This window comes from Cetorhinus maximus, chromosome 20 (genome assembly GCF_964194155.1).
Source record: "Cetorhinus maximus chromosome 20, sCetMax3.hap1.1, whole genome shotgun sequence".
Taxonomy (NCBI): domain Eukaryota; kingdom Metazoa; phylum Chordata; class Chondrichthyes; order Lamniformes; family Cetorhinidae; genus Cetorhinus; species Cetorhinus maximus.
In genome coordinates this window covers 20,666,599-20,691,953 of record NC_135898.1, presented here as the reverse complement: position 1 = coordinate 20,691,953, position 25,355 = coordinate 20,666,599, and the positions used below count along the sequence as shown (strand labels likewise).

At 45.1% G+C, this 25,355-nt stretch overlaps 2 protein-coding genes across 5 annotated transcripts in view; both read right to left on the bottom strand.

The window, feature by feature from the left end:
- The window catches only part of ikbkb (inhibitor of nuclear factor kappa B kinase subunit beta), a 505,718-nt gene that overhangs the window by 140,027 nt on the left and 340,336 nt on the right, over positions 1-25,355 (bottom strand). The window lies entirely within an intron of this gene.
- Positions 6,771-25,355, bottom strand: part of LOC144694917 (actin filament-associated protein 1-like) — a 204,609-nt gene continuing 186,024 nt past the window's right edge. For 3 of the 4 annotated variants that reach the window (XM_078565680.1, XM_078565681.1, XM_078565682.1), the window contains 12 exons: positions 23,543-23,751; positions 21,577-21,756; positions 20,305-20,400; positions 19,732-19,816; positions 17,335-17,546; positions 16,914-17,056; positions 15,351-15,468; positions 14,306-14,426; positions 12,216-12,353; positions 10,555-10,742; positions 8,942-9,052; positions 6,771-8,110 (listed from right to left, as the gene is read on the bottom strand). In XM_078565680.1, coding sequence (XP_078421806.1) covers positions 8,084-8,110; positions 8,942-9,052; positions 10,555-10,742; positions 12,216-12,353; positions 14,306-14,426; positions 15,351-15,468; positions 16,914-17,056; positions 17,335-17,546; positions 19,732-19,816; positions 20,305-20,400; positions 21,577-21,756; positions 23,543-23,751 — 1,628 coding nt within the window. In that variant the 3' untranslated portion in view covers positions 6,771-8,083. The remainder of the gene's footprint in view (positions 8,111-8,941; positions 9,053-10,554; positions 10,743-12,215; positions 12,354-14,305; positions 14,427-15,350; positions 15,469-16,913; positions 17,057-17,334; positions 17,547-19,731; positions 19,817-20,304; positions 20,401-21,576; positions 21,757-23,542; positions 23,752-25,355) is intronic. The other variant, XM_078565683.1, reaches the window with a different exon arrangement.

Genomic DNA, 25,355 nt, shown 5'->3' with positions numbered 1-25,355 from the left:
AGCGGAATAGCTCCTAGCCTGAAAGGAACAAGGCCTATAACCTTTTTCTCCTGTGTGAGGAAGATTCCAGTAATTCCACAATAATAGCTAGCTGGCTTTTTCTCCTCATATCCCTACAACTGCTCTCTCTCTGAAAATACCTGTCAAGAGGCAAAAGGGGAAAATCACTGTTGGAGACATTGAAGGCAAGTGCTCAACCAGTGAACTAAATACTTGTGTCATCAACAAGAACTGAAAGGAATTTGGAAGACATCAATCAAAATCAACACATGGAATCCTGTACTCTAGATTGGTGCTATTGAACTGTTTTATCCCATCCTTAAAATCCATGTTTTGTGTGTCTTATGTGTTGTGTGTGTGTACAGGGATTCAAGAAGGGGGTAGAGTTTAAGTTATAGTGTTGGAAGTTAGCATGTCATATTTCTTATTTTTTGACACTAGTTAAAGACAATTTGTTCAATAAGCAGCTATTTACTTATTAAGTTTACATGGTGCTCGTATTCTGTTAACCTAAATTAAACAGTTAAGTAGAATTGGGGCAATGTGGTGGTTTGGTCAAACTTTTCACATTTGTCACAGCTCAGGGAACAGTGGGGCTTGATATTATAGCGCACTATCCCCAGTGAGTCATGACACAACCCCTCAGTTTTGGTGTGATCCAATTTCTATTAATAACCCCACTATAAACTCGAGATAGGGTAAACTCAGAGGGTTAGTTTATTTTCACACGCTCAGATGCGGGGGGAGGGTTGCAACATATCCCCCTGTGCATTCATACAATAAAAGAGGAATAGAGAAAGAAAGATTTACAAAGCAAAGACCACGGAGAAAAAGATTATTCTTTCACATGTGCTCAAAGTCCAATGGTGTGTTCGTTCACAGAGGTCAGCAGGCTGAACTGATGCTGGATAATTCACTTTGCCAGTAGAGTTGACTTCCACGATGAGATAGGCACACAGAGAGCGATGGTATAGAAGTTCCAGTCGAAACAGTGTAGATGGCGGGGGGGGGTCAGGCATTCAAACCTGGACAGAACCCCTTTTCTGTGCTGCTACTAGGAAGATGGAAATATGGCAGACTGAGCTTTACAACTCCACAAGGCAATATTATTGGTTCCACCAGTCACATGATACCCACCTCTCCACTTTGGTTTTGACAAAGAGTGTATATCCCTTTGTCTGGGTTTCTGAGATTGGTAATGTTCCAACCATTAAGAATTTGAAAGGAAGGTTGCAGGGTTCTTTGTCTCAGCAGGCTAGTAGACTCTGGTTAGCCAGCCTGGGTTCTGAAATGCAAATGGCCTTTGTATAGTTCTCTTTGAATTTTGTCTCTGCAGCCCACAGGGGTCTTTAGGGTCTCTTTAGAGATAATGAGGTGCAAATTTTCTTGATACTGCCAGATTAGCTCCTAAGGTCACAAACAGACATCGCTTTAGGCATTTTAAAAGGTCATTGTCCAGTTTTAAAATTTTAGAAATTAGCCATGAGGATATATGTATGTGTATAAATGTGTGTATTTTATATATATATATATATATATATATAATAAAAATATGGAATGTGAGGTCTTAGTCCCGTTGCAATGTCTGTGCTGGCTGTCCAACTTAGCCACTCTTTCCCCAGTCTTCCTTTAATCACTATTCATTGCCCAACCATATTTAACAGTTTTTGAACAAATATATAATTCTGTGTTTCATAATAAGTTGTGTATGATGAAAGTTCCAATCTGCTGCTGTCAGAGTAAAATGTTGATGATGATTTGACCATGTTCACTCTGAAGGTTCTTCATTGTTCTTGGATTTGTGGCCATGCTCTGTGGCTGCTCTCCACAACCCCGGCACATCCACTGCAATCGGCTTTTACAGCCATGATAAATTTGTACGTGACTGGGAAAGTGATGTTCTGCAAACTCACACTGTCCCGAGGTGTTGTCTCCCTTTGTTCTGGTTTTTGAGCTGGGAAAGTTGCAAATCCCGCGAGACTGCTTGGAGATGCCACAAGTACGTTCTTGGCACCCCAGCCGGCATTCCTCTCTCAAGTAAAAAAACATGTAAATCAACCTGTGTGTGCGCTGTTACTTTTGAGGAGTGGCCACTTAACAATGAAAGTACACTTCAAACCTGATCATATTCCAAAGCAAACTGAAGATATTTCAAAGTGATTAACTACAATATGAAAGGAAACACATTTTTGGACATATTTTAAATATTTTGTGATGTGAATCTCCATTCCTGAGGTTATTGGACATTCTGACTATGAAGAACGTGAAATCACCTGGATTTAAACAAACAAATCAAGGAGTTTAAAACAAATGGAGACATATGGGCTCCAGTGGTTGTTGAAGTAAGGTGCATTTTAGTTGGCGAGTCTGATCAGGAAGCACTTTAATTCTTGCTTCCAAAGGACTGTGGACACACAGGGACACTTGGAGCTTTCAAGGCTGATGAGATGGACAGATTTGTAACACCTTCGGTCTGTCCGCAAGCATGACCCAGACCTCCCTGTCGCTTGCCATTTCAACACTCCACCCTGCTCTCATGCCCACATGTCCGTCCTTGGCCTGCTGCAATGTTCCAGTGAAGCTCAATGCAAACTGGAGGAACAGCACCTCATCTTCCGACTAGGCACTTTACAGCCTTCCGGACTGAATATTGAGTTCAACAACTTTCTTAGCTAATATCACCACCGTCAACACCTTTTTGTCCTTTTGTCTATGATATCTTTTGGCAATCTCCACCTATCACTGGCCCTCTATCCAGCTCTACCTGTCCCACCCCCTCTTAAACCAGCTTATATTTCACCTATCTTCTATTTTCCCTTAGTTCTGTTGAAGAGTCATACGGACACGAAACGTTAACTGTATCCCTCTCCGCAGATGCTGTCAGACCTGCTGAGTTTTTCCAGGTATTTTTATTTTTGTTTTTGTTTTGGATAGATTTGTGTTGGGTAAGGCTATCAGGGGATATGAAGCAAAGGCGGGTGAATAGAGCAGAGACGCAGATTTAGCTCAGGTTACCGTCTCTGGTTGCATCTACTCCCAGAGGTTTGATAAAGTGACACATCGCCTGCAGTTTGCAATTGTTACCCAGTTGACCTTGTAGAGATTGGATCTCCCACAGTGGAGCTGTGACAGAGACAGCAAAGCCTTTGTTCCGGTAGCTGGCGAACACAGGACACGGGCACAAGCTACAGGTGTGAATCATGAATATAAAGTGGGAAATCTGCAGTTCCCCTACGATTGCAAGCACACACGTGCTCTGTCCAGCATAGTCGGCCCCCCTCCTTCAGCCCTAGCAACTGTCAAACCCTAACTCACCATAGAGCAAACTCACGATTCCCCAACTTTTTTTATATTCATTCATGGGATGTGGGCTTCACTGGCTGGGTCAGCATTTGCCATCCCTAATTGCCCTTGAGAAGGTGGTGGTGAGCTGCCTTCTTGAACCGCTGCAGTCCATGTAGTGTAGGTACACCCACAGTGCTGTTAGGGAGACAGTTCCAGGATTTTGACCCAGCGACACTGAAGGAACGGCGATATATTTCCAAGTCAGGATGGTGTGTGACTTGGAGGGGAACTTCCAGATGGTGGTGATTCCATGGGTAGAATTTTGCCATCGGTGAGCAGGGGGCGGGGCCCTCTCGCCGACGCGTAAAATGACGTGGGGTGATGTCGGGGGTTCCCCTGACGTCATCCCGCCCCATTTAAATTTTCAGGAAGGTGGGCCCACAGCAAAATCAGCTGCGGGCCCGCCGACCTGTCAATAGCCAATTGAGACCATTGACAGGATCATTTAAACAATTAAAGGACCTGCCCGTCCAACCTTAAGGATGAGGTTTCATGTAGAGATTTAAACAGTTTAATAAAGTTTTACTGTAATTTATGAACATGTCCCACCTCATGTGACATTGTCACATAATGGGGAAATGTTAAGGATTTTTTTTTTCTATTTTTAATCTTTTTAAAAGTGTCAGCAATCTCCCTGAAGCAGCACTTAACCTCAAGGAGCTGTGCGTTCTTTCCTGCGCATGCGTGAAAGAGCAGACTCTCGTTTTTGGGGAATCCCCCCCGCCCGCGCAGGAAGCACATAGCGCTTCCTGCCGGATGTCACGCTGGGCCGGCCTTAATTGGCCCGCCCACATAAAATGACGGCGGGGCCCCCTTCTCCGGCGGGGATCGCCTCCCGGCCTGCAGGAGATTGGGTCGGGCCCGCCCTCCCGGCAGGCAGAAAATTCTGCCCCATGTGTCTGCTGCCCTTGTCCTTCTAGGTGGTAGTGGTCATAGGTTTGGAAGGTGCTGTCTAAGGAGCCTTGGTGAATTCTTGCCCCTTTTCACTCTGTGAGACTGGGACGGAGTGAGTAGCATAGAGACAGCAGTTTTACAGATGACTTCAAGTTTATAGTGGATGGAACATGGGAGACCAGCAAGGAGAGCAGGAGCATAGGAGCAGAGTTGGGATTATCTATCTCGAGGGCAATTACCAGGTCATTCCCACTGACAAAAAGCCCCATGTTCACAATCTGGAACTGATCCTGATCCTATGATCTTTCTGTCGATGTTAGTGCTAATCAATGTGAGCAATGAGTCCTGGGACATTCTATTCTGGATTGATCTGCTATTTACTGGACACAATCTTCAGTCATTGGTGATCTAATCTAGTTTATGAACTAAGAAAAATAGATTTGCATTTATATATCGTCTTTCATGATCTGAGAATGTCCCAAAGAGCTTTAGACCAGTGAAGTACTTTTTGAAGTCCTCAGCATAATAATGTATGAAAATGGTAGCCAATCTGTACACAGTCAGGTCCCACAAACTGCAATGCGATAATGAGCAGATAATGTGTTTTAATGATGTGGGTCGAGGGTTAACTAGACTCCAGAATGACCCTGCTCTTCTTCAAAATACTACCCTGGGATCTTTTGCATCAACCTGAGGGAACAGCCGAGATCTTGGTCTCATTGGAAAGACAGTCGCTTCGACGATGCAGCACTCGCTCAGTACTGACCTCCTGACAGTGCAGCACTCACTCAGTACTGACCTCCTGACAGTGCAGCACTCGCTCAGTACTGACCTCCTGACAGTGCAGCACTCGCTCAGTACTGACCTCCTGACAGTGCAGCACTCGCTCAGTACTGACCTCCTGACAGTGCAGCACTCGCTCAGTACTGACCTCCTGACAGTGCAGCACTCGCTCAGTACTGACCTCCTGACAGTGCAGCACTCGCTCAGTACTGACCTCCTGACAGTGCAGCACTCGCTCAGTACTGACCTCCTGACAGTGCAGCACTCGCTCAGTACTGACCTCCTGACAGTGCAGCACTCGCTCAGTACTGACCTCCTGACAGTGCAGCACTCGCTCAGTACTGACCTCCTGACAGTGCAGCACTCGCTCAGTACTGACCTCCTGACAATGCAGCACTCGCTCAGTACTGTCCTCCTCACAGTGCAGCACTCGCTCAGTACTGACCTCCTGACAGTGCAGCACTCCCTCAGTACTGTCCCTTTTGAAAGTGCCTCCGGCAGTGCAGCACCCCCTGAGCACTGACCCTCTGACAGTGCAGGGCTCCCTCAGCACTGACCCTCTGACAGTGCAGGGCTCCCTCAGCACTGACCCTCTGACAGTGCAGGGCTCCCTCAGCACTGATCCTCTGATAGTGCAGGGCTCCCTCAGCACTGACCCTCTGACAGTGCAGGGCTCCCTCAGCACTGACCCTCTGACAGTGCTATGATCCCTCAGTACTGATCCTCCGACAGCGTAGCGCTTCCTCAGTACTGACCCTCCGACAGTGCAGCACTCTCAGCACTGACCCTCCAACTGCGGCACTCCCTCAGTACTGTCCCTCCAACAGTACTGCGCTCCCTCAGTACTGTCCTTCCAACAGTGCAGCACTCCCTCAGTACTGTCCCTCCGACAGTGCCGTGCTCCCTCAGTACTGATCCTCTGACAGTGCAGTGCTCTCTCAGTACGACCCTCCAAAAGCGCAGCACTCCCTCAGCACTGTCCTTCCGAAAGTGTAGTACTCCCTCAGGACTGACCATCCGACAGTGCAGCACTCCCTCAGTACTGACCCTTCGACAGTGCAGCACTCCCTCAGTACTGACCCTTCGACAGTGCAGCACTCCCTCAGTACTGATCTTCTGACAGTGCAGCACTCCCTCAGTACTGACCCTCCGACGGTGCAGCACTCCCTCAGTACTGATTCTCTGACAGTGCAGCGTTCTCTCAGTACTGACCCTCCAAAAGCGCAGCACTCCCTCAGCACTGTCCTTCCGACAGTGTAGTACTCCCTCAAGACTGACCATCCAACAGTGCAGCACTCCCTCAGTACTGACCCTCCGACAGTGCAGCACTCCCTCAGTACTGTCCCTCCGACAGTGCAGCACTCCCTCATGACTGACATCCGACAGTGCAGCACTCCCTCATGACTGACCATCCGACAGTGCAGCACTCCCTCATGACTGACCATCCGACAGTGCAGCACTCCCTCAGTACTGTCCCTCCGACAGTGCAGCACTCCCTCAGGACTGACCATCCAACAGTGCAGCACTCCCTCAGTACTGACCCTCCGACAGTGCAGCACTCCCTCAGTACTGTCCCTCCGACAGTGCAGCACTCCCTCAGTACTGTCCCTCTGACATTGCAGCACTCCCTCAGTATTGAGATGGAAGCCAAGCCCAAACAACCTGAATTCATCAGTGCTTTTGTCTACAATGCCATAAATATCTCCAACCCACCATAAGGTACAAATCATTGCAAAAAAGAAAACTCACCATGTACAATTTATAAACAAATGTAATACAGAGTCAAGAATCAGTAAATTCTGGTGTACAAATCTGATAATTTCATGTTAGTATTGGTGCTGCTCAGTGACATTTATACAGTGTTATTTTGCTCCAATATGATTGATGTGTTTTAATTATTCTTGAAACCAGTTCCTTTTCTCCCTCTCAGGTGTCCTAAAGGCAATGAGTTGCGCTAGGTACCAATCTGTAACCATCACACTCTTTGGCACCTCACCCCAAACTCCCATCTCCTTGTGGCAGTGAATGCAGCCAGTGTCAATCAGTTATGCAGATTGCAGTTGTCCGCCAAAGCAACCTTGAGCTCACCTGACCCCTAGACCATTGCAGCACTGGTCATTGACTAGAATTCAGGATTGGGAAGCCTGGCTCACTGCTCACCTACTGGCCCGAAAGCTGGCTGTAAACACCCCTACTCCTGTTGTGGCTGCAATCAGCTATCTCAGCACCAATTAATGGATAGATTGGAAAGACAGAATTGTGGATTGTCTGCCAGTTTGTTTTGTCAGTTAGCACACAACAGCTGTTAAGGAAGTAAGTGTCTGTCAGGCATGTTTATATCAGGTCGTCACCAACTCGCCCATGGGGAATCTCAGCCTTGTTTCTGTTAACTCTAGATAGGCTGAGATTTAGTAAAAAGCCCCTTGGCAGAGGACGATGGAGATGGGAGAATGCGTTAACCCTTAGTGCAGGCGGCACCACCACTGTGCACTGTATGCTTTAGAAATTTGTGCATTGAGTAAATGATCAATTTGTCACCTCCCGTTTGGCAATGAGGTTCCAGAATTGACCTGAAGGTTAGTAACAGCTGTGAATGCCATGGCCTGGTTGCTGCTGGGTCGGAGAGTGACCTATCTCGGCAGGTGGGGGATGGGGTGGGGCTGAGGGAAAATGTGAAAAAAAAACCTGATTTAGAAAATAAACTTGCCACCATGTTGTGCTTATAAGGTTAGCTTGCATGATAAGTATAGACAGGCGTCTGGAACAAAAGTGATGATAAAATAGGCTTTTGGAGATTCCACCTCCCCAGTGAGATTAGAGTCTGATTCTGGCATACTTGTGCATCTTATTACACGTCACCCTTGGTGTAGCTCGCAGAGTGTAATGGAGACCAGGTTCAGTATGGGAGTCACCCTCCTTTAAGAGTCAGAGACCAAGAGTGAATCCAGTATTTTTTGCATGATCAACATGCTGATTCCAATATTTACAGTGCCCTCCAAACAGGGCATATTCACATGGAGACAGTTCTTAGATGAGGAAATGCGTCTTCTTTAATGTTTGATTAGACTGACGACTTCATTTCCCATTCCTGTAAAGGAAAAGAATCATGTCAGTAAGGGCAGCAAGCTGTATCAGGGCCAGCTATGTCTTTGCTCTCCTGCTGAGTTTGACTGAAAAGGTGAGGACCCAAAGAGCACACTAAACCCACCAACAAGACATATCTTGCATTTAGCCTGAATTAAGAAACCCAGTTGAAGGACCGTGGTCTCCATTGCTCGATATCAGCAAGGTTGAAAGCAGAGAGGCCCCACTCATAAAGATCCCACAAACAACAATGAGATGTGACCATTTAGTGATGAGTGATAAATATTGGTTGAGGTACCAGGGAGAACTCACTTGCTCTTCTTCAGATACTTCTATGGGATCTCTTACGTATCCAAGAGGGGGAAACGCGGCCTCAGTTTAACATCTCACTCGAAAGACAGCACCCCCAACACTGCAGCACACCCTGAGTACTGCATTGGAGTGTCGACCTGGATTTGGTGCTCAAGTCTCTGCAGTGGGACTTGAACCCAAGACTTTCTGACTCAGAGGTGAGAATGCTACCCACTGAGGCACGGCTGACCCTGCTGTGAGATGCAACAGCCTCATCTTTCGAAAACAAAATCACTAATCCTCAAAAGTTTGGCAAAGTTTTAGCACAAATCACAAGAAAGACCGTGAAACGGACTGTGGGCCACAGTCTCTGAACAGTCACCATTCTGGCGGAAGGCCAGACCTGAAACGTTAACTCGGCTTCTCTCTCCACAGATGCTGCCTGACCTGCTGACTGTATCCAACATTCTGTTACTGCTCGGAGCATCTCCGAATAACTGATCGACGAACAAAGAAAGACTTCAAAAAGATGGGTGATGCATACCTTCGTTTTCTGAAGCACTCTGCCCTTTTCGACCACGGTGACAGATGGGGTCCTTCTCAGACAGCTTTTGGCCGAGGCTGTGCGTCTTAGGATTGGGCTCACAATCGGAACCTGTCAATCGAATTGAAAATAATCAACAACTTCGAATTTGACTCAAGGAGATTGGCAGAAACGGACAGTTTGAGCCCAATCAGAGCTCAAAAATGATCAGATCCCGTCAAACGCAATTCCGAATCTGGGCCCATTTGAAGTCGGGTGTAAATGAGGATTGCAAAGGAAATGCAAAAGCTACATTTGTTTTTGGAGAAAAGTTGCCAGTTTGTTTTTGCCTCAATTTGCTTATTCTTTCAGATCCCAGCTCCATTTGAACAAGTGGAGTTCAGATCTGAAATGAGGGAGAGCACTGGATCATATTGTTACCACATGAGACAGCCAAGCGCGTGGTCAGATGTAGTCCAAATCTGAACAGGTGAAAAAGGATTGAAACATCCTATAGGTTGAGAGTGGGAATTTTGTACTGGGAGAGTTCTAGATGTGCACTCAGATGGGGAAAGATGATGTGTGGATGGAGGAATGAGATGGGAGGATTTGTCAAGTGGCAAAGCGCTTCAAACCACAACAAATATCTGCTTAAGTTGCAAAACATTGTGTGAGTGTAAAGTTAGTGCCTCTGCCCTGACTCTCTGTTTGAGACAATTGGGTTGGACTGAACAGCACGAGGCAAAGCAGGGTTCACACATTCCTCAGACTAATAGAGAAGCATTTTGGAACTTCAACTGCCCCACCCTGCTTCCCGTACTGACTGCTGTCCAGCCCACCAGTTTTGACAGCTGCCTGAGACCTCAGACTTTTTGCAGCTGAGAGTCCATCTTACTGATATCACTGACACGACTGACTAACCACTAGCCCCCTTCACCCCGAGGTACAATGAAACTGTTGCTGCTGAGCTATGATATCATCAGGAGCCACCATTCACAGTCATCTACTTTCTGGGTGCAAACAACGTAAATGGATTGATACTGGAGTCTCAGCTGAGATAGAATCCCAGCCCTTATTGATATCTGAACTTCAAAAAGCTCAAGCTGGTCCTCATGGTGTCTGTTTTTACTAAGTGGGTGGCTCTCTTATCTCAGAGTTAGCAGGTTGTGGGTTCGAATCCCATTCCAGAGACCTGAGCCCTCTATCCAGGCTGACACTCCCATGGCAGGAGTGAGGAAATACTGTTGGAGGTGCTGTCTTTTGGATGGGACATTAAACCAAGGCTGGATCTGCCCTTTCAGGTAGATATGAAAGATTGCTCAGCACTATTTGTAGAGCTGGGATTTCCTCTACAGTACCCCAGCTGATATTTATCCCTCAGCCAATCCTTGAACATTTATTTCATTGTTGTTTGTGGGAGCTTGCTGTGTGTAAATTGGCATTTCCCTGCATCAGTGACTACACTTCAAAAACACTTCAGTGGCTGCAAAGTGCTTCGGGATGCCCCTGAAATTGTGCAAGGCATTCTAATAAATGCTGTTGCTGGGGCAGGCAGCAACACTGGCAAAATGTGCAGCACACAGCATTCAAAGGGGGAAGGCCTCTCTTACACCCTTAAAGCAACTCAAACATACCTCAGGGTTTGTGGTTTCTGAGTTTGAGGAAAACAGCGCCAGTGATTGCCCACAGGATGCCCGTTTGAAGGTCTTGCTGAGGGAGAGCAGGTTAAGTTCAGAGCCTGACTTCACCCTCTCTTTAGCTCGGTACACTGCCTGCTCGAGGCGACGGATCTTCTCTTCCAGCCTTGGCAATGTCCTTCTCTCTGCAGCCAAGAACAAACACAGCACGAGGTTACAGGGACACACACAAAGTTAACAAGCTCCCACGGCCCCTTGGAAGACAGCAGTGAACACAAACTAGATCAACGCGTTTAAAAATGGCCTCAATGTGATGGGGTCAAATTCAAATAACAAGATGTGAAACTGCTTGCTGACACTCATCATCTAGGCTCAAACACTGGAAGAGCCTTCTAGCAATGCTCGACAGAGCTGAAAGGAATGCAGATTAATGACTGGGATATAACACTCCCAGCAAGAGGCCACCCTGAGGGAAACATAACTCAGGGACCTGTTTCTCATCTACATGCTGCCCCTCGGTGACCTCATCTGAGAAAACAGTTTTCACATGTACACTAATAACCACCACCATAACTTCTCTCCACCCCATCCACTGTCTCTGAATTGTCAGACTGCTTGTCTGACATCTAATACTGGATGGGCAGAAATTTTCTCCAACTAATTATTGGAAAGACTGACTGTCTTCAGTCTCCACCACAAACTCTGTTTCTTAGCCACCAATTCCGTCCCTTTCCCTGGCAACTGTCTGAGACTGTTCTCAACCTTGGTGCCATATCTGACCCCAAAATGAACTCTGACCTCTCATCCATGCTGTCACTAAGACCACCTCAGTAACATCAGCCAACTCTGGACTCAGCTCACCTCCTGAAACCCTCATCCATGCGTCCAGACTTGACTATTCCAATGCTCTCCTGACCAGCATCCCATCTTCCACCCTCCATAAATTTAAGTTCATCCAAAACTCTGCTGCCTGTATCCCAACTCACATCAAGTCCTGTTCACCCACCACTCCTGTGTTCGCTGACCGATACCTGGTTAAGCAATGCCTCAATTTTAAAATCCCTTCCTTGTTTTCAAATCTCTCCATGGCCTCGCCCCCGCCCCTCCTCTGTCTCTGTAATCACCTCCAGCACCACAACCCCCTGAGATCTCTGTGCTGCTCTAATTCTGGCTTCTCATGCATCACCAATTTTAATTGCTCTACCATTGGTGGCTGTGCCTCCAAAGGCCTGGGTTCCAAGCTCTGGAATTCCTTCCCTAAACCTCTCCTACTCTCTTCCCCCTTTAAGATACTCCTGAAAACCTACCTCTTTGACCCAGCTTTTGCTGTCTCCTTATGTGGCTCAGATTTTGATAATCACTTCTGCGAAGCACCTTGGGATGCCTTACAAGGTTAAAGATGGTACATAAATACAAGTTGTTGTTGTTGCTGTTGGGATACAAGGCCCCCAGCAAGGAGCCGGAGTGAGGGAAGCCCAGCTCAGAAGAATTGCCACTCACGTTGTTCCACTGTCTCTAACCTGTGTTCACTTTGAATGCCACTTCTAAATTTGCCTGACCCACTTTACTCCTCCATCACCAAGTGTGGCAATCAGAGTAAGATAGCACATTGACAATTCATACAAACCCCGCAACTGAATGTTGGACCTTCTGCTTACCAGACACGGAATCCATTGCTTCTTTGAAATCCTTCTTGTCTGTCTGTGTGGCTTGGTTTCTAACAGGCTCCTTTTCAGCTCCACATGTTTTGATTTCAAAGTCACTCCAAGATTTTAAAAAGCTGCTTTGAGGAAATGCTGCTGGGGAAACAATGCAAAAATTGAAAGTGTTTCATCCTGCGGGTTTCCCTGCTGATTCACCTCTCAATCACCCCCTTCAGGTTGATTATATCACTTGCAAGCTACAGTGGTGCGTTCAGCCTCTGCATTCATCTGGTCCAGGTAACTGGGAGTTTAAAATGTATATGTTGTATAGCAACACAGTTGTGTAGTGGAACCAGGGAGGAAACCTCCTCCAGCACTTACTTCCTCACCTCATGGGCCCCATGTTAACTGTGACACAGAAGCATCTGAAAACAACCATGTTCAAGTGCTGAACAAAAACAAAAATAAAAATACCTGGAAAAACTCGGCAAGTCTGACAGCATTTGCGGAGAGGAACACAGTTAACGTTTCGAGTCCGTATGACTCTTCATCAGAACTAAGGAAAAATAGAAGAGAGGTGAAATATAAGCTGGTTTGGTTGGGTGGGTGGGACAGGTAGAGCTGGATAGAGGGCCAGTGATAGGTGGAGATAACCAAAAGATGTCATAGACAAAAGGACAAAGGAATGTGCTAATTAAGGGTAGAAAGCAGGACGAGCAAGGTACAGATAGCCCTAGTGGGGGTGGGGTGGGGGGAAGGGATCGAAATAGGCTAAAAGGTAGATATAAAACAACGCATGGAAATACATTTAAAAATAATGGAAATAGGTGGGAAAAGAAAAAGATATGTATATATTATTGGAAAAAAGCGGGATCAGAAAGGGGGTGGGGATGGAGGAGAGAGTTCATGATCTAAAGTTGTTTATATATATTTATATATATAATTTATATATATTTTTCTTTTCCCACCTATTTCCATTATTTTTAAATGTATTTCCATGCATTGTTTTATCTCTACCTTTTAGCCTATTTTGATCCCTTCCCCCCACCCCACCCCTACTAGGGCTACCTGTACCTTGCTCATCCTGCTTTCTGCCCTTAATGTCACCATTAGCACATTTCTTAGCTAATATCACCACCGTCAACACCTCTTTGTCTTTTTGTCTATGACATCTTTTGGCAACCTCCACCTATCACTGGCCCTCTATCCAGCTCTACCTGTACCACCCTCCCCCCACCCCCAAACCAGCTTATATTTCACCTCTCTTCTATTTTTCCTTAGAACTGTTGAAGAGTCATACGGACTCGAAACGTTAACTGTATTCCTCTCCGCAGATGCTGTCAGACCTGCTGAGTTTTTCCAGGTATTTTTATTTTTGTTTTGGATTTCCAGCATCCGCAGTTTTTTGCTTTTATGTTCAAGTGCTGTCCTGATACATCATTGCATCGCACTGCTTGTGACTTGGTGCTGGTAATTCACCCCAAGCCCTGCTTTATCCGTTCATCTGGACGTGGGCATTGCTGACGAGACCAGCATTAGTTGCCCATCCCTAAGTGCCCTTGAGAAGGTGGTGGTGAGCTGCCTCCTTGAACTGCTACAGTCCAGGTGGTGTGGGTAGACCCGCGGTGCTTTTCTCCATAACAGTTTGATACAACTGAGTAGCTTGCTCAGCCATTTCAGACGGCAGTTCGGAGTCAACCACATTGCTGTGGGTCTGGAGTCACATGTCGGACAGATCTGGTAAGTTTGGTAGATTTCTGCCCTGAAGGACATTAGTGAACCAGATGGGTTTTTATGACAACCCGGTAATTTCATAATCATTATTAATGAGAATAGCATTTTATTCCAGATTTATTAATTAATTTTGAATTTAACTTCTCCCAGCTGCCATGGTGGGATTTGAACTTGTGTCTCTAGATCATTCATCCAGGCCTCTGGATTACTAATTCAGTAATATTACCACTAGATTACCATCCCCCTTCTGTTACATGGAATTTAATGGCCATCTTAATGGTCAGTTTAATACTAGCCTAAGCAGGCCATGGGACAGTGTCACTGGGACAGGTGAAGGAAGAAGGTAGGGAGTAAGCCCAGCCAACACTTACCACTTGGTAGGGTGTTGTATCTTGCTGTGTTATTGTTGTTTGTATTTCTGTGATGGTCCCTCTCTGGAAGTGCTGTGCATTCTCTGTTCACCACTTCCTGGCTTGGCAAATCAACCCTCTGCTGGAAACAAACAGAGAGAATGCCACTCGTTTCTGATGATCTGCTCTATACTGGGGAGTCAGAACTGGCAATGTCGCTCATGGTGAGCCAAGGAGAGGTGAGACCTGGTTTAATTGCATCTGAGAGCAGTGGATTTACCAGTCAGGAAAACTCCACTCCTTAGTGTTTCTGTTCCTTAAATTGGCCACCTCTGGAACTTGGCGCACGGGGGAATTAAAGGAAGTCTTCCATCTTATATGAAATGCAACTCTGCCCACCCAGTGTCTCCATGTTGCTGTTTCTGTTTAACTACAGAATGGGCCCTTCATCACCGTAATAGATTTAGGTGTTACCAATGCTTAGGAAGAAGATGGAGTAAGAATCTAATCTTCAGGTGAGAATGTGCACAAGGACATTGCAGAGGGGCAAAACACGGGTGCTCCACTGTGCGGTTCCTGAGAGTTCCCCAGGAATTGGTCTTGTGCCCCTGATTTCCCAGTGTGTTCCCACCTTAGGCACTGTAAGGAGGGTAATTTAAAAAAAAACTCAAAGTTTTAAAAAATTCATCCTTGGGATATGAGCTTCACTAGCAAGGCCTTTATTCATTTATTGCCCATTCAAAGTTGACACAACTGAATGGCTTACTAGGCCCTTTCAGAGGACCTTGAAAAGTCAACCATGTAGTGTGGGACTGGGTAAGGACAGATTTCCTTCTCTAAAGAATCAGTTGAGTTTTTAATGACAATTCCACAGCTTCATGGTCACTTTTACTGAGACCAGCAAATTTATTTCCAGACTTTCTTTTCAGAAAAACACAGAATTCAAATTCTCAAACTGCTCTGGTGAGATTATTAATCCAGTAAAATAGCCACTACGCCCCCATTTCTCCATAGCAAGACCAAGACCACCCCTGTAAAGTGCTAATGTCATTGTTTTCAGGCCTACCGTCTGCCGTGTGGCCCTGGTGCCTCCATCCTCTGGGATGGTCTGTATGCTGGACACATGGCCAAATGGATCATCCATGTATGTGTTGGGAGTAGTGATTCTTCGCTGGAGCAAACCACTGAAAATAATTAAAGTATCTCATTGAGGGAAGATGGCAAAGTCAATTTTGCCCAGCATCTCCTCATGCCTCATCATTCCAACACATTTCATTTACACTCACATCATCATCAGCCAGATAGTGTTGCAGAGTCTGAACTCAGCAAGGAGACTGTGGAGGCTCTTAACTCTAATCCCAAGCCTGTATTAACCCCCTTAATGTGCCCAGTAAGGAGATGGCACTGAGGAGCAGGTGGTAATCAGTCACCACATGATCCTGGGAACTGTTTAATAGGAAGTTGTCAAATTCAAACATTTAGTTCTGGATCTTCTGATCCCATGTCCCAAAGAAGGGACGAGGCCATTCTGCCCTTTGATCCTGTTCTTCCATTCAATGAGGTCAGTCCATATCCCAACCCTTACTCCATATTCCTTCATCCCTATGGATAACAAAAATCTATCAGTCAATCTAGCAATTGATCTAGTATCAACTGTCGTTTGTGGAGTTCCAAACTTGTACCATCCTTTATGTAGAAGTGTTTCCTAATTTCACTCCTGAAGGGCCTGTCTCGTTAGACCTTTGGTCCTAGATTTGCCAACATGAAGAAATGGTTAGTCTCTCTCCATGTCCTATCAGTTCCCCTCTCTTGAAAACTTTGATCAAATCACCCCTTAATCTCCTAAATTCTAGGGAATACAGCCCCAATTTGTGCAATCTCTCCTTGTAATTGAACCCTTGGAGTGTGGGTATCATTCCGGTAAATCTACGCTGCACTCCCTCCAAGGGCAATTTATCCTTCCTAAGGTGTGGTGCCCAGAACCACCCACAGGTGGTCTAACCAAGGTTTGTAAAGAATGACTGCTATCCCCTTGTATTCTAATCCTCTAGCTATAATAGCCAACATCCCATGAACCTTTTTGATGCTTTTCTGTACACGTTCATAATATTTTAATGATATGTGCCTGGACCCTCAAGTCTCTTTGGAACTCCACTGTTTCTGGCTTCTCGCCATTTGGAAAGTAACCTGTCTTATCCATTTTTAGATCCAAAGTGGATCACACACCTGCCTAACTTAAAATCCATTTGCCGCAGTTCTTCCCATTCACTATTGGTTTTTATGCTTCTGTCAGCACCACTTACAATGCTGCCTAGCTTTGTATTGACATTAATTCTGAATGTTAGTTTGCTCTGTGAACAAAACTTGGAATTTAGTCAACAAGTGCACCCGATTTCATTAGAGGCTGCACAGATCCTCTCCAGGGCTGAGCAAAAATCAGAGTACATGAATACCAGGGTGGTTTTTAGTTACAGGGACCGAAGTTGACCCTGCCCCTCATGTTCTGCTGCAAGTACCAGGTCAGAGGAAAGGGGCTAAAATACTACACCCAGAAATTGGGAAGAAAATACAACAATCAGTACCAGGAGCGAGCTGCGACCTGCGCGGAGATTGGCAAGGGTTTTCTGACCTGACTTGGTTTCCATCTCTTGGATCTGTCTCAGTTCCAGTCTGCAGGACAGTGTCTTCGTAGAGATGAGCTGACTCTGTGTCTGTTCCACATCGTGCCTGCAGGAGGCTGAGCCATCGATCCCTGTCCTCAGGTGAGCTGGTCTATGGGAAGACACTGGTGTGAGCTTCACAGTCCAGCCCAACACAGCCCACCCAGTCAAAACAGCATTACACCCCAATATTTGGCCATTGAAGAGCTGCTCTAAGAATGGGGGAGAAAGTGGGTGATAAGAGTCTGGCCTCACCGCCTGCTGTCGATGACTACACAGCGACCAGCTCTGCAGTTCAGTAAGGATCAGGCTAATGGCTGAGATCTTGGATTGCTCCACACGCCAGTGAAACCAGATCTAAGAAGCTATTCAAGCTCAGGCGCAGCTTACCTGCAGCACTGCCAGATCCTTGTGCTGGTGCGAGACAATGAGCCTGTATTTGTGGGCGGCGTCAGCCTGTGTCCTGACCTCGCAGCCTTGCAGGTCCACAGAGTAGTGCAACCTCCCAGCCCTGCCGACATCTTTGTACATCAGCAGCACTCGGTCCTCAACGTGACACCACAGGGTCTGCCAGTGGCTGTTCACGAGCACCTTCAGATAACCTGGCAGATCAGACAGAGAGGCGTCAGTGTTGGATGACATTCCTAATTACTGTTCTCACCCCCATGCCTCCGCTTCCCTATCTTCAATGCTGAACTACCTCAGAAGCCCAGAGCCCCCAGTTAAACTTTGGAAAATGGTACAGAAATGTGGAATAACTAGTAACGAATACAGAAAGAGAATGCAGCAGCCCATGTAAAAATGATGTTGGTCAAAAAAAATTACCAAAGAACCAGCAGCAAACTCCTTTTCAGCTTTCAGCTGATTTCCTGGCCTGACTGTTATTGGTATCCCTACATCACACATTATACAGCTCACAGGGGAATGAGAGACCTGCTACTGTTAATCTCTATACCATATGTGAATCACTCGCACTTATTTGGCACCTTTCACAGGTTGTCCCAAAGCACTTTAAAGCCAATGAAATACTTCTAACGTGCAGTCAATGCTGTAATGTAGGAAGCACAGTATCCACAGTAAGTTCCCACAAACAGCAAGGTGATACTGCTCAGATAAGCCGTTTTTCGGATGTTGGTTGAAGGATAAATATTGGCCAGGACTTATTGCCATTGGACCTTGTACATTAGCCTACGAGGGCAGACGGAGGCCTGGAGTTTAATGTCTCAAAAGCCGTCATCCCCGGCAACGCAGCTCTCCTTCAGTACTGCACTGAAGTGTCTGCTTAGATTTTTGTGCTCAAGTCTCTGGAGTGAGACTCAGACCCGCACCCTTCTGACTCCGAGGTGAGAGTGCTGAGGATTGAAATTTGCACCTCAGCGCACTTTCTATGGAGTGCCTCTCACATCTCCAGGACATTCCACAGCCAATAGTTAACCACGTGTCAATTATAGTCACTTGTTTTGTCGGCAAATTCAACAGCAAATTTGCACACAGCAAGATCCTACGAATTGGAATGAATAAATGACCAGTTAACAGTGTTTTTTTTAATCGGGAAACTGGGAGAATTCTCTGTTCTTTTTCAGTAATAGAAAGACTTGTATTGCTATAGCACTGAGTCACTGCCTCATGATGTCCAAAAGCACTTTACAGCCAATGAATCTTTAACATTAACTGGAACAGGCAAGTGGGGCTTGGATAATGACTCTGCCCTTCATCAGTACCCAATGTGTTGCGATAGATTTTGTGTCCACAATCATTGTGGGATTGAACCACGAAGATGGGGCAAAATATCCCGTGGACCAACTACCAGTCGTAGTTGCCACCGCAACTAAAAACTCCTCAGAGTTCATGGGAACTTATGGAAACTATAAACCTCCTTTCGTCCCCTATTAAATACAATGCATTTATGTACATTCATTATTTTTTTATTCATTCATGGGATGCTGGTATCACTAGGCCAGCATTTATTGCCCATCCCTAAATGCCTTTGTTCAGAGGGAATTTCTAAGAGCCTGTGGGTCTGGAGTCACATGTAGGCCAGACCAGGTAAGGATGGCAGATTTCCTTTAGTGAGCCAGATGTGTTTTTACAACAATCGGCAATGGTTTTGTGTTCATCATCAGACTTTTAATTGAATTCAAATTTCACTATCTGCCATGGTGGGATTTGAACCCAGGGCCCTAGAGGTTAACCCTGGGTTTCTGGAATACTAGGCCAGTGACAATAGCACTATGCCACCGCCTACCCCTAACTAGCTACCATAAATTATTAATTCATGCCAGAAACCAAAGTATAGACATACTCATATTATAGACATCAATACAAGAGAACTTGTATATTTGAAACATTCTAATATGTTCTAAAATTATTTCTTCTGAGGTACTAATACTTAACATGTGTCTATATTAATCAAACAAAATCTTGCTTATAAAACTACATTGTGGCTGCTTACGCTTATTACGACTCATGCTGTGTACACAGGAGCCAGTCCGGCTATGTGACTTTGCGCGAATGGTGGAAATAACGCTTCTGGCCTGTTCTCTCATTTAGCCTCAGCCATGGCGTTGCATGTCAGCGACTTGTATTTTGGATGAGCCCGCGGACTATCTAGGAGGACCCTAGCGAACCACTTCGCAGACCACACTTTGAGAACACCTGACTTAGAGGACACAGGGTAACAACTGAGCTCAGCTGAGAGTCTGAAGTGCAATGAATGTAATCGAAGAGACTAGTTTGACAAACAATAATAAATCTTAAGAGGTTGGGGATTGCAGAACAAGGCCTCACCTGTGTCTCGGGTGGCTGGGCTGTCAGCAACTATTTCACCTGTGGATCTCTCCAAGTCTGAGCCTCGACTACCCCTCAACATTGACTGCATGAAAGCACATGGATACACAGGCATCAACAAAGCACTCTCATTGCTTTACAGACCAAGGATATTCCAATATTTCACAGATCAAATGTTAAAGAGGGGAATTTAAATACCGGGGCAGAAACTGATTTCATTCCGATCAACTTCAAGCATGGAAGGAACTTGTATTCGTATTTACATTAACCTCACAAGTTGCTCTTCATGTTGGCATTATACCCATCTGACCTGTGCCCTTTCCCCTTGTTCTTCTCACCTTCCTTGGCACTGGTTAGTCCTGTAATGGGCTTTCTCTTTTCTTCCTTTTCTAGTTCTGACAGAGTCTCTACTTGAAAGGTTACCACATCTCTTTTCAGAGGCTGGCAGATGAGCTCTGTATATGCATCTACAGTGCAGAAAAGGCCATTTGGCCCAACCAGTCCATGCTGGCATTTAGTCCCAGATATTTAGTGTTTCTGGGGAAGCAGTAAGTGGCATATTGATAGACTCACCTTGCTTGAGGCACATTTAGTCTCAGCCCCTGGCATCGTTGGTGAATTCCATGGTGAAGCTCGGGAATGCATGTTGCTGCTCACCTCCTCGACAACCTAAACACGATGCAGTGAAAACAGTGAAGACCATAAAGCCCCTGCAATAGGCCCCAAGACAAATCCGGTTTTCTTTAAGGCTGATTCATTTTTCACATGCATTGCCCCTTTGTTTCTCTTCCCCACCCCATCCAACCTCCCCACCACATTGACCTGGTTGCACATGCACCAGCAGCTCAGTCAAGAAACCATTCTCTTCCTGCAATATGACAGGAGTATGGGAGTGTTGCAGCCCTACTAAACTACTGACCAACATCTGGCCAAATGTGCCCTCCGAACCCAAGGCTGAAGGTAGCAACTAGCTCAGCCGAGCCTGGGAAGCAAAGCAGGCAGATTCTGGCTGCTATGTCTTGCCACTGCACAGGACAGTGTCTCTTCACCCTGTACTATTGAGCATCCTGAAGCAACATTTAATACAAAATTTGATATGTCCAAGCCAGCTACACTGATCAGATAAATTGCTCTCTCCCTGAGTGTGTGACAGGACAAGTCTGTAAACATGATTCCTGATTTCCCTTTTTGGAACAACAGAAGTTTATCATTCAGACAGTAACCTCCCACCCACTTCATTAGATCATGGGTGTCAGAATTAAACCCATATTTCAGACTTTTGTAACTTTTAGCTTATAATGACAAATATTTTATCACCTTGAGCCAAACAGGCTTCTGAATTATATGCTTATGCCAAACTGCTTCTTAACAAGGGTTACTATAATAATTAGTTCCCCAGAACAAGGCATAATGTAAGAGTTAGTCTCCCATGACAAGGGTTATTGTACTTGTAAGTTCCTCCATAATCACAGTTACTGTACTAATTAGTCCCTCTGTAACAAGAGTTAATGTAGTAGTGAATCACGTATAACAAGGTTCACTGTATTAGTTAGTTACCCAGAACCATGGTCACTGTACTAGTTATTCTCTTGTAAAATGGATTACTGTACTTATTAGTGCCCCATAACAAGAATAACTGTTAGTTAGCCCCCCATAACAAGGGTTAATTTACTAGTTAGTCATTCATAAGTAAGGGTTACTAAACTGGTTAGTCACCCATAACCGTGATGCCTGTACTGGTTAGTCACTCATAACAGAAGTTATAACAGTAGTTAATCATTTATAATCATGGTTACTGTACTAATTAGTCACTGAGTTGAATTTCTGGTGCTAACACCTCCAAACCTTCCGCCAGTCCTCAGTCTGCTCACGACTCTGCAGCCCAAGCACCAGAGTCTCATTACTCGCTGTCGTAATCTTAAGCTCGTGCTGTATCTTCTTACTGCGTTTGAACTTGTATGCAACACGCGATCCCTGCAGGCTGAGCTCCATCAGGGGATACTGGTCCTTCATACACTTATAACACTGTGGGAGAGGAGAATCAAACTGGGTTAAGCACTGAAGAGTATGAGCTAATTCGCAGATTAGTTGCTATTATGACCCAGTAGTTGGTAAAGGCTGAGTTGTTTAAATCCCAGAGGGAAACTTGAAACAACTGTCATAACCTATATTTTCAATTGGTATGTCTGAGATGCAGCTCTGAATTCAGGAATAAGACCACCAAATCTCAAGAGGTTTTTATATAAACTAAATTAAACATTTATTAATTTAACAACAAATTAAACACATACATATGTATACAAATTACTACCATAATAACTTTTAGACAAATCCCCAAATTAATCACTCCCAGGTAAACCTTCACCATGGCAACAATAACCCATAGACTTTAAACAGACATCAGGCAGAGCACATTTGACCTTTCGAATTCAAAATGAGGTCCCTTTCAATTTGGTTCTCTTACAGACAGTTGTAGGTTTACAGGCTGGTTAGATGTTAAATGCCTCTGCCTCACATACTCAAACTCCTTTCGGTTTGCACCTAGCTTTCCCTTTGAACGTAAATTTTCCATTGTATTACTTGGTTTTTTAATTTTACCTCTCCTAACAATAATCCTTTCATTCCACCAATTTTATTAGTAATATAAACACGTTGCTTGGTGTCTCCTAGCTAGGTGCAAGATTTCACCCATTCTTCTGAATGATTTATTCAACAAATGCAAATGTACTCTTTACCTTCTATCCTTTTATCTAATTAATATCTCAAACTACTATACATCAAAGCACCCAGACTAGCTGGTTTTAATCTAATTAAGCCACATACAGACACACACACAGACACAGACCCTACTGCAAGTCCAATTTAAAAATAATTTCCAATAATATTATACCCATTAATATCTCTTCGTGACAGTTGCATTGAGATGATGGGACCCAGACACAGGCCAGTCTCATAGCATCAGTATCTGCACTCTACACCCAACCTCACAGATTTGATGTATCGGTCTCTCATACCTGTCTGTGTATGGCTCGCTGAGACTATGATAGGAACTAGTGGCCTGGAACTCTTCTCCCCCATTCTTACCTATTCCTTTCTTTGCCTTCCATCCTAGGGACAAATAAGAAACAGGAGCTGGAATAGCCCCTCGAGCCTCCTGCATTTAATAAGATCATGGCTGGTATTACACCTCAACTCCACTTTACCAGCGTACATCAATGAAATATATAGATAGCCACCTAGATGTCTGTTTACTTAAATGGTGAAACTAGGTGAAGATTTCAAGCTCGTGGAAGTCACTGTTAAGTGTGAGAGAGAGAATGAGTTATTCAAATATATGGTCACCTTTCAGACCAAACACTGAACTGAGTAATGATAAAGATTCAGAGAGTTAGCTTAGTACGCTGACTGTGTCAACAGCTTGCTCTCAAACGCTCACATCTAACAGGTCAGGCTTGCAACCACCGCCCATTATTCAGGGTGGTCTCAACTCCCATTGGGTTTTACCTGACTGGTGCACACGCACATGGATGAGAGTGCGCCTGGGTGATTGAGTCTGTGTGTTAGTGTGTGCAGTGTAGAGAGACAGGAAAGCATGGATAGATTGTGATGTAGGAGAAATGAGAAAGTAAGGATTAGACAACATAAAGCTTGTGTTTGTAAGAGGAAACTCAGGCGGGGGGCGAGTCTCCCGAGTCGGGGTGGGGGGTGTGGGGGTGAAGGTAGAGTGCTCTGCAGTGTTGGGGACCCAGGAATAGATGGATCAAATGAAGAGAGATGACAGCTTGAAAGATTTGGGCCTGGGGGAACTTACCATCAGAACTTGGTCTCTGATGAGAAACAACTGCTTAGTCCACTGTCCCAGCCATTTCTTCCGCCACAGAAAGCCACAGATTCGGGAATGTGGCAATGGCCGTGTCAGAGAGTCTGTTGCCAGCCGTCGCAGGGAGGCTGTTCGGTTATTGCCAGATACCTCCTCTTCTCCATAAGATTCATAGTGACTGCTGTCTGAGTCCACACAATCTGGAAGCACATTCATTCAACATACGTTCAAATTCGGACACCCTTTAAATACTGACACACTGAATAGAGACCCTCTGTATATACTGACATGCACTCAGGGACTCGCTGTAAACGTTGACACACTTAATGGTGACCCCCTTCAGATACTGACACACACCCAAGGACTCCCTGTTAACATTGACACACTTAATGGGGACCCTCTTTAAATACTGACACACACTCAGGGTCCCATTTAAATATTGATAAATTTAATGGTGACCCCCTTTAAATAATGACACACACTCAGGGACCCCCTGTAACTATTGACACACTTAATGGTGATCCCCTTTAAATACTGACAAACACTCAGGGTCCCCATGTAAATATTGATACACTTAATGGTGACCCCCTTTAAATACTGACACACACTCAGGCTCCCCATATAAATATTGACACATTTAATCGGGGCCCCCTTCAAATACTGACACACACTCAGGAACCCACTGTAAACATTGACACACTTAATGGTGACCCGCTTTAAATACTGACACACTCAGGGACCCCCTGTAAATATTCATACACTTAATGGTCACCCCCTTTAAATACTGACACACAATCAGGGTCCCCATGTAAATATTGATACACTTAATGGTGACCCCCTTTAAATACTGACACACAATCAGGGTCCCCATGTAAATGTTGATACATTTAATGGTGACCCCCTTTAAATACTGGCACACACACAGGCATCCATGTAAATATTGACACACTTAATGGGGACACCCTTTAAATACTGACATGCACTCAGGGTCCCCATGTAAATATTGAAAGACTTAATGGGGACACCCTTTAAATACTGACACAAACTCAAGGAGCATCTGTAAAAATCGACACACTTAATGGTGACCCACTTTAAATACTGACACACACTCAGGGACCGCCTGTAAATATTGATACACTTAATGGTGACCCCCTTTAAATACTGACACACACTCAGAGTCCCCATGTAAATATTGATACACTTAATGGGGACCCTCTTTAAATACTGACACACACTCAGGGAGCACCTGTAAAAATTGACACATTTAATGGGGACCCCCTTCAAATACGGAAACACCTATGAGACACCCTGTGAATACCGACACACACTAAGGGAACCCCTGTAAATATTGACACATTTAATTGGGTCCCCCTTCAAATACTGACACACATTCAGGGACCCCCTGTAAATATTGACACACTTAATGGTGACCCCCTTTAAATACTGACACACACTCAGGCTCCCCATGTAAATATTGAAAGACTTAATGGGGATACCCTTTAAATACTGACACAAACTCAAGGAGCATCTGTTAAAATTGACACATTTAATGGAGACCCCCTTTAAATAGGGAAACACCTAAGAGACCCCCTGTAAATACCGACACACACTAAGGGACAACCTGTAAATATTGACACTTTTAATCGGGACCCCCTTCAAATACTGACACGCACTCAGGGTCCCCATGTAAATATTGATACACTTAATGGTGACCCCCCTTTAAATACTGACACACACTCAGGGACCCTCTAAAAATATAGACACACTTAATGGTGACCCCCTTTAAGTACTGACACACTCAGGG